The following is a 9764-nucleotide window of genomic DNA, read 5'->3' on the forward strand; positions in this document are numbered from 1 at the left end:
CAATCAGGGCCTTTATTAAGTACAACTATACTTTCTCTTAAGAATTTTCTACTAAAACCGTAAATAAAATAGTAGGAAAATATTGTTATAGTACAATAATGTCAACACTCTATTGACACCTTCCGTCCATTTAAATTTTCCACTAAGGAACTAGGAAAAAAAAATTAACGTTTTAAACAAAAGATCAATTTATAGCTTTTTCAAATAAAACATAGTTTATGCAATAGAATTTTCTGAAATTTGGTAAAATGTCAACATTTGATTTGAAGATCATCTTCTTTCATGTGTTCATGTGTCACATGATCATTGCCAATTTTGGGACATGCAGTGAGTGCATGGATTCTTGACTTTTGGAAAAATCAACTTTCTTCATACATTTTAATAATGCAATTTGGAATATGCATTAAATAGACTCACAAGGGTTCAAGACTCGGAGCATCGCACGAGGGAATATGCGACACACCTGATAGCAAAATCTATTCTAAGGATGACTATTGGTGAAAGATCTCACCCTTATTCATAAAAGCATTCAATAGTATTTTTACTTTTTGGCTGAACCGTTCAATAATGGTTCAAAAGTATTTTTACCTCTTGTTGAATTCGGGGTAATTTACCGTTAATGATAAATATGATTCAATTTTAGAATGAAAAAGATGGAGATCACATATTCAATGAAGAAGAAAAGAAGTTTGATGTTCTTGAGATGAAAATGGTAGTTGATTGTAAGAAAAAACCCAGCAGTGAGTCATGCATTACCCAATAATGATGAATTGAGAATAATTTACATCTAATAACAACTATGATGCGGTTCTGGAACGAAAGAGATGAAGATCACATGTTGAATGAAGAATATGAAAAAGTTTAATGTTCTTGATATGAAAATAGTAACTCAAATAAAGATGAAAAAAATGAATTTTTCTTTGATAGGGTAAATTACCCCAAATTCATCAAAAGGTAAAATAGAAAAGACCTTCAATATATAATAGATTTTTTTTTTTATACTATAGAGTTTTCTTAAAAATATTACTTAAAGATAAAATTAATTTAAATGATTAAATGTTACACCATACGCGGTAAAACTTTAGAACAGCATAGTGTTACCTTATCCTTTTGAACTTAACTCAGTTAGTCGGAGTAATGCATAATATATGTAAGGTCTGGGGTTCGAATCCCTAACCCAAAAGAAGAAAAAAAAACATAAGGTTACCTTCAGTAATTATATAATAAGAAGGATAATATTGGCTCAATGCATGTGATATGGTTGTTATGTAGACTCCACATGAATTTGGTTTTTGTTCTATAATATTTCTAACTAAACATAAGAAAAATGAATTCAGAAAGTCAAATATATTTGATTTAAATTTTAAACAAAAAATATTTTTTAGAAATGTAAAGAATACACTCTTCAATAGTTTTTCTTTTATTAATTAAAATTTACGTAAACTCCGTCGAATCATGTAGGTTCTATATACTCCTTCAGTTATATATCTACTATCATATTTGATACGTAAAACATATCAAATATCATATCTTTACATATTAATATTAATATGAATATTTGACATTTGTCTTTAGGTGAATAATGTATATGGTTAATATGTCTTTACCCTCCTGTAATTTGGACGAGTTTTCTGTAAAAAAAAAAAAAGTTTAGATTCCAACCTTGTAATTTAATATTCTTTCGTTTTAGACCCTGAGGCCATTTTACTGGACAAAATGCTGATGTGGCATGCTAAGTGGCGCACTGACTGTGCATATCTGATTATGTGGCACGCTAATTGTATAATTAAAAAAATTAAAAATAAAATTAATTATATAGTTAGCACGCCGCATCATCCAAAAATCTGACTCAGTGTGCCACGTCATCATGTTTGCACAGTCAGATGGCCTCAGGGTCTAAACGAAAGAATCTTCAAATTACAAGGTCTATTTTAAAAGAATCTTCAAATTACAGGGTTGGAATCTAAACTTTTTATTTTATAGGAGGTAAACCGGAACTCGCCCAAATTACAAGAAATAAAGACATATTAACCCTAATGTATATAATCAAAATAGTTAAATCATTCTGGGACAGAGAGAGTAAATTGTTATTAATAATAAAAGATTGTAGTAGAGAAATTGGTGAAACTCATAAGGTTTATTAAGACACATAATGCTAGTCCTCGTGAGCTTAACTCATTTGATAAGGACGATGAATAATATATGTAAGGTATGTGATTCAAATCTCAGACACCACCAAAAAAGACACGTAATGCTAATTTTCTTTTGGTGAATTCCATTTGGCACAAGAAAAACATTAATTATATTCCCTCCAATCATATTTATAAGCAACTTTTCATTTTTTGAATTCATTAAATAATTGATGTATATGAATTATATATAGTCTTGATACATCAGTTTATTAATGAATCTGAAAAAAGAAAAATAGTTTATAAATATGATCAGATGGAGCAATTAACGGGAAACTTATTTCAGTAAAAAAGTTTTTGTTTTTTTTTTTAATCAATTCCTTTTGCTAACTTTAATCACACAAAAGGACAACATACACGAAAAGGACATTACATGATTCACTCACAATGGCGGTCTGTTTTGTAATTTCCCAAACCCACACCCCTTTAAAAACCACCACCTTAAACCTCTTCTTCAGCTGAAAAACAAAACCATAAGCTAAAAAAAAGAGTTATTATCGATGCAGACCTCATATTGTGTGAAGGAAAACAAACCCTGTGTGGGTTGGGTTCAAAACTACTTCAGTGACTGTCTCTGCAATGTTAATGATAACATTTCATTCACTTTTGGATTCATCAGTTTAATTTGTTGGGGTGTTGCTGAAATTCCTCAAATTATCACTAATTTTCGTGCTAAGTCTAGCCATGGTGTTTCTATTGTCTTTCTTCTTACTTGGGTTGCTGGGTTAGTAAATTTATGTCATTTTATTAAAATTAATAATTTTCTTTATTTAATTCTACTGTTCTTAATTTTGTTGCAGAGACATATTCAATCTGGTCGGTTGTCTTCTAGAACCAGCTACGGTATGTCATTCTCATTTTTCTGTAGCATATACTCCCCAAATAATATATATGCGAAACGTAGTTGAAAATTTGATGTATATGGTTAAAAAACTTAGTCTAGATACATCAAATTTTCACCTAAAATGCTTGTTTGGCTGTGTCTTGTTCTGTTTTCTGAGTTATGTTTGAGGATTGAGTCCCATTTTGTTCTGAAATAAATTTTTTATTTAGACTTTGGTCCCTTTTCTAAGAAATAGTTGTGAGTTTGACCCTGATTGATGTCTCACTTTCTTGTTCTTAATCAGAATATTTGCTGAGTTATGATAGAAAATATTTGTGGGTCTATGATGTTTTTTTGGTCACAGACGAAGTGACAAATAGCATCAAAACTCACACTCTGTTTCAATCTGAAAACAGGATGAAAGGGTACAATCTTGTAAGATCAACATTTTTGAGAGATATCGTTAAAAAAACATTCTTGAGAGATAGTAAAATCAAAATTGTGAGCTGAATTAAGTTTTTACGTACGGTCTACAAAAAGTTTAATTTTCGTAAACTATTTGGTGACCTATGAAGCACGGACACTTCTCGGATTAGGTATGAATACGTATTGTATTCAATACCGACACTTGTAATTACACTGAATTATGTGATTTATTTAAATTATTAGCTCTGTCGACGTGTCCGTATCCATACTTCATAACTGGTGACTCATTGAATAACTAGTACATCCGATTTATAATACGGATTATATGTATCATTTATTTATTTAATTTTCGTACAGTTCAGCACTGAACAAGATTTTAATTAAAATCTCTGAATATATAATAGTAGTTCAATTAAATTGAAATGGTAAGAAGAGTGTAGAATTTCGTATCTTTCTACACCTGTGAATATTTATTTATATTTTCCTGGTCTCTCTAATATTCTCTTTTTAACACATGCATGCACATAAGATTATTGCGATTACTGACTTACTTTTTTTATGGTCTTGGTATTATGTTTTTCTTTGTGCTTTTTGGATGGCTGGAAGTGCAGTTGCCAACCCAATACTACACAGCTCTGGTAATTAAAATATGTATTATTTCTCTTCTTTGTTTCTTCTTCTGCTGTATTAGCTCTCTATATATAGTTTGCTCACAAAAAATGCTTACATATATTTTTATTAAAATAATAATATCTTGAAATACATATTATGATACACTGATTTCTAATTACTGTTACAAATTAGGATCTGATTTCTCTACAATGAGCAACTTCAATTAAAATAGGGACCAAGCCTGCCAAGGGAGTGTATTGCTTTATCAAAAAGCAAAACAAATAAGATGGTTGCTCAATATGAACCTTAAAATTGCTCCCTCGACTAAGAAAAATTGATTGAAAGTTATGTTTCGATCAAATTTTACACACCAAAACAGTCAATCGAAAATTACAATTCGACTCGGAGTAAAATTTAAGTGTCAATTGAGCAACTTTGAACAAACCAAAATATTTGAAGATTTGGTTGAAGAAAAGAGTATTGTTGGCCCACCATAAAATGAGACAGACCTCACCGATGGAATCATGAATATTACTATTGAGTAGGGCCGGCCAAAACCCATGAGACGTTCATGCATTTATTTCCGAGAAAAATTAAGGGAAATGTTATTTTTACGATAAAAAACACAAGATAATTTTTTCATATATATACACATTCAATCAAATAAAAAAAATTGATTGAATTAGAGTTGTGTTATTTTGAGACAAATTGGACATGAAATTCCAACAACAAACTAGTAGATGGTTAACAAAGTCGAATCGAATATGTGACTAATTATGTTGAGTAGTAACTTACATGGTTAATGAATAGGCTTAATTGCACTTTTGGACCCCTATTTTTTCAAAAGTTGCGGTTATGGACCCTTAATTAATTTAAATACAAAACAGCCCCCTATGTTTTGATTCTTTGGCAGTTTTGGACCCCCAGTCCATTGTTGACTCGGTCAACGCTGACGTGGCACCCTAAATGAGGTGCCACGTGTCAATTTTTTTATTTTTTTTTGCCTTGGGGTCCAAAACTGCCAAAGAATCAAAACATAGGGGGCTGTTTTGTATTTAAATTAGTTAGGGGTCCATAACCGCAACTTTTGGAAAGATAAGAGTCCAAAAGTGCAATTAAGCCTAATGAATATAATAACAAAGTGTTGCAGCTCATTAAATATCACTTTAGCACAATTTAACCACTGATTTTTAAGCATCTATTAATCATTCAAATTATGTTAAAATATTCATTATTCATAACTTCAACCTTAACTTACATTAATGGCATGCTATGTTATTGTGATTATTAACAGCTTTACACAATCACAACGATCGTATTAGTAGTGCAAAGCTTCTATTATGACTACATCTATAAATGGTGCAAGCGTCGTCAAAAGATCAACATTGAAGAGGTTCTTTCTTTAAATCAAATCTGAGAAGAAGGAAAATATAATGATACATTATTCTTATTATCTTATATTATTATTGTTATGTTATAATAATAGACTTATGAAGAAGAGAAAAAACCTTTGAAACCAAAAGAAAGATTTGAGTTAGGGATTCCAATAAGAAGTGGTAGACACAGAGCAATACCTAAACCAGAATACTACTATGGGTAAGTACTCATCTTTAATTAAATTGTTAATTAGTAGATTAAGCAATCTTCTGAACTGATGAGTTTTGAATTAATTGATTGAGTCAACAGATCAGCAAGATCATTGGCTGGTAATGTTACTCCACCATCTCGTACTTACATGAGAGTTGCTAAGAGTGGACCTTCGGCAATGGGATTGAACGAAGATTCATCTTCTGATGATGAGGCGCATTCGGTTCCTGCAACACAGCCTAGACAAATCCCTCGTTCTGCGGTGAGTGAGTCATCCTTAAGTGTCTGTCTGGAATAACAATTAGTTTGATGAAATCACAGTGACACTCCAGAGTATAGGTTTATATACGATTGAGTTACACTTCTATATTTCTGATTCAGGGAAGCTATGGAACGTTTCTAGCAGCATCAATTAACTTGCCCCATCAGAGTAATGCTTTGAAAGTCGGATACATAGCACTAAGTGGAAGAAAACTACTCTCCCAGGTATGTTATTCACACACTCCTAATCGTATAATCATTTCCTCAGTGTTTGATTACTTACTTTCAATTTGCATAATTGCATTTGCTTACTGCTACTAACTAGAACTCATCACAGGAACATGTAACACACAGTGCATTGGGTCAATGGTTGGGATGGCTCATGGCTGCTATCTATACCGGTGGTCGGATACCTCAAATATGGTTAAATGTACGTGTAAAACTTTTTCTTTTCCTTCCATAGTTGTATACTTGTATTCTACTTTTTTCGTATGTTATTCTAACTGATCAATGTTCTTGCAACACGATTATTGGGCCAGATCAAAAGAGGGAGTGTTGAGGTAACATTTAATCTTAATCATTGAATAATTTCTCGTTTCATATTATAAATTAGAATTCACAAATCCACATATTATCTATATTGACTCTAATTATATGCTTTCTCTCTTCGTCATGTAGGGTTTAAATCCTTTCATGTTCATCTTTGCACTGATTGCTAATGCCACTTATGTGGGAAGGTACATAGTTTATACTCACTTTATCATGCACATATCTTTCTTATTAATCTGAGAAGACTATACTTCAAAAAATAAATCTAACTCATTGAATTGTTTGTGCAGTATTCTTGTAAGAACTACAGAATGGGAAAGCATCAAAGCTAATATGCCATGGTTGCTGGATGCCATAGTTTGTGTTGCATTGGACTTATTTATAATATTGCAGTACATCAATTACAGATACCATCGAAAGACAACAACATCAAGTGACTATGGTAATTATCAAGACTACAAAGAAGCCAGAAAAACTATTGTTTCTTGATTTGTGGAGTTGTAACATTATTTTTTATTTTAACAAATATTATATTATTCTACTAACATTCAGCTATTAGTGGTTGAGTCTTGGTGTAGTATTATGTGGACTACATGATAACTAGCAATCAAATTTATATCAAGTTTATGAAATTTGAACCGTTCATGGTTCTTAATTATACCTTATTGTTAGGGGAAACTATCTAATCAAAAGGTAAACTAAAACCATGTCGTTAACATAGATGTGATATATCAATCAAAGTTATCAATTTCAATTAGTGTACCATGAACCGTTAACTTGTGATTCTATAAACTGTATATTTAATAATTTAATAATATCTACAACAACAAAAAAACAAATGAAGAAGACAAACTAACCCAACAAAATTGATACTAAGAATCGAGTTAACACACTCTAACGTTCTAAACCAAAATCAACTGACTAACCAAGTGGATGCTAAGATCTACAAACTGAAGTGAAAATCTTGTCCTTAAAAAAGGAGATTGATGATGAATTTGTCACACGTATGCATGAGTGTACAATTGTACATAGAGATAGAACTTTGCCAAAAAAATCATGGGACCAACGATGAGGCTTCAGTGGCTTAGTGATGTATATCTTGTATCTATCTACAAACACTTGTAGACTTTATCTGGCTGGTCATGTCGCTGTTGCCTCCACTTTTTCCAATTTTTGTTTGTCGACATGAAAAAAATAGAAGAGAAACTAACTATCCTCTCCTGTGGATATTACTCACCAACCTCACCAAACTGCATAATAACAACAAACTGCATTTATGAATAAAAATAGGCTAAAAATAAAATTGATATATGATTTTGCATAATTTATGTAAAACTCCAGCAAATTTATCTATTCATTAAAAGTAAAGCAAGTTTTGTCAATTAATATTGTTAACAATGTATGAAAATGGAATAAAAAACAAACCAGATAGATAGGTTGAGTCACAAACCGACAGTGATTGACTTTTTTTTCTTCTAAGAAATGTTTAAAGTTAAATGAAATAAATACTTGGATGGTTCTTTAATTATATAGTGTTTAAACACACTCACATAAAATTACACATAATTTAATTATTGTAGGATAATATATCATTTCGATCTTTTTTGTTCTATCTTTCTATTTTTTTTAATGTATGCTTAAAAGTTTTGTCTAAATCTTATGATCACACAATACTTTTTCGAGTGTCTCATATATTGTTAGAGAAAGTCTTTCTTAATCATATGCATAAATAAAAAGTACTTAGGCACACGTACATTGATGAGAAAAATTAAAAGATAAAAGTAAAAGATGATATGATTAATTTATTTATCTGTTAAATTTTTTTAATTGTGTATTTGCCCAAATATTTTTTATTAAAGTTTGTGTCTATTGAAGAGTTGCTCTCTTTGTTAATATCAAATTAAAGATGATGTCATACATCAGTGAGGAGATATTCCTCTAAAAAAAAGAGGAGATTTAATACGTGCAGTTTTTGTTAAAAATCAAAATGAATGCGATGTCTCAAAATTAGCAGGAGCAAATTATGAAAAGACCACTTATGTGTATTTTTTATTTTATTTTTAATTCTCAGGTAACTAATAGCTACAACCATCAAGCTAATGTCACATTTTTATTTTTTACCATATAGCTTAACTCAATGATAAAGATAAAGCCAAACAATTTTATTTTGTCAAATAGATAAATGACTATAAGTTCATCTATTAAAATAAATAAATGGGGTATCTAATATTCCAACCTCATATCCTATATATATTATACATAAGTTGAATATCTGATGTTCAAACTATGATTTCTGCATATCTTAAACGATATCTTTACTAATCGAATTAAGCTCTTAAAAAATGTAATTAAAAAAATATTATGTGGTTGAAGACCATCGCGCGCCTTTAATAATTTATATCATTTAAATAAATAAATTGTGACGCATATGCAAGCTGGATGAATGAAATAAGTAGGTAATTATTATCCTTTGTAACAAAAAAATAAAAATAAAGAAATAAGTAGGTAATTCATATTTCCTTTGATTTTTATTTTATTTTATTTTATTTTTCAAAAAAGTTTCAAAACAATCTCATGAATTAGTTTGAAAATCGGATTTTCGACTAGGACTCAACGAAAACAGTTAACAATGACCTGAAACACAAGAGAAGGGTTACAGAGGTTAGCATAGTTCTTAAACCGACTATCCATATTTCAAATAAACTCAATCTTTGTGTTGATTATATAATATGAACTAATTTTCCTTGAATTCTTGGCACAAGAGGGTGTGTAGGGAGTGTCTGATTTTATAATATGAAAAAAAAAAGTTTTAATGGGGTTTTCGGATTGTATATTCCGAATAAATGAAAAACTCATTTTCCACCCAAAAACATGGTAAAAACTCCTATAATATGAAAATTCCCATAACATTTAAAAAAAAAAAAAAGAATGTTAATTGGTGTCTCGAGTGCATTAGTTAAGCAACCAAAATATGCAAGTTTTTATAAAAGATAGTGTAATTATCGCTTCATTAAAAGTAAAAACTTACATTCTCAACACAATTTTTTTTATACTAACTTTCATAGAGAAGGTAGTCTTGTACTCCCTATGTTTTAAAATACATGTTCATTTTTTGCAATGTGTACTATTTAATTGACTTACTTTGACCATACTTTCTAACTAATTTATAAATACAAATATTAGCATGTAAAATGTTGTTTGATTTGTCTCGACAAATATTTTCAAAATATTAAATTTTTATATTTTTATACTTTAGATAATTAAAGATATTAACGGTAAAAATTGTGCATTGGCATATGTGAAGTGATTGACCTGGA

The 9764-nt window shown here is 30.1% G+C and overlaps 1 protein-coding gene across 1 annotated transcript; it reads left to right on the forward strand.

The window, feature by feature from the left end:
* The first annotated feature begins 2609 nt into the window (after positions 1-2609).
* LOC11405854 (seven transmembrane protein 1) lies at positions 2610-7039 on the forward strand. Its single transcript, XM_003611849.4, has 11 exons — positions 2610-2913; positions 2990-3032; positions 4050-4076; positions 5345-5443; positions 5537-5646; positions 5737-5899; positions 6019-6123; positions 6236-6328; positions 6438-6458; positions 6577-6635; positions 6738-7039. The coding sequence occupies exons 1-11, from the start codon at positions 2690-2692 to the stop codon at positions 6934-6936; spliced, it is 1143 nt and encodes a 380-aa protein (XP_003611897.1). The 5' UTR covers positions 2610-2689; the 3' UTR covers positions 6937-7039.
* Positions 7040-9764: the final 2725 nt, after the last annotated feature.

This window comes from Medicago truncatula, chromosome 5 (assembly GCF_003473485.1).
Source record: "Medicago truncatula cultivar Jemalong A17 chromosome 5, MtrunA17r5.0-ANR, whole genome shotgun sequence".
Classification (NCBI taxonomy): domain Eukaryota; kingdom Viridiplantae; phylum Streptophyta; class Magnoliopsida; order Fabales; family Fabaceae; genus Medicago; species Medicago truncatula.

Excerpts from the sequence above, each read along its gene's own strand:
- LOC11405854 (XM_003611849.4), top strand. The coding sequence starts at position 2,690 with ATGCAGACCTCATATTGTGTGAAGGAAAACAAACCCTGTGTGGGTTGG. Across the intron at positions 5,900-6,018 it reads GACAAATCCCTCGTTCTGCG|GGAAGCTATGGAACGTTTCT; the intron begins GTGAGTGAGTCA and ends TTTCTGATTCAG. Across the intron at positions 6,124-6,235 it reads GAAGAAAACTACTCTCCCAG|GAACATGTAACACACAGTGC; the intron begins GTATGTTATTCA and ends AACTCATCACAG.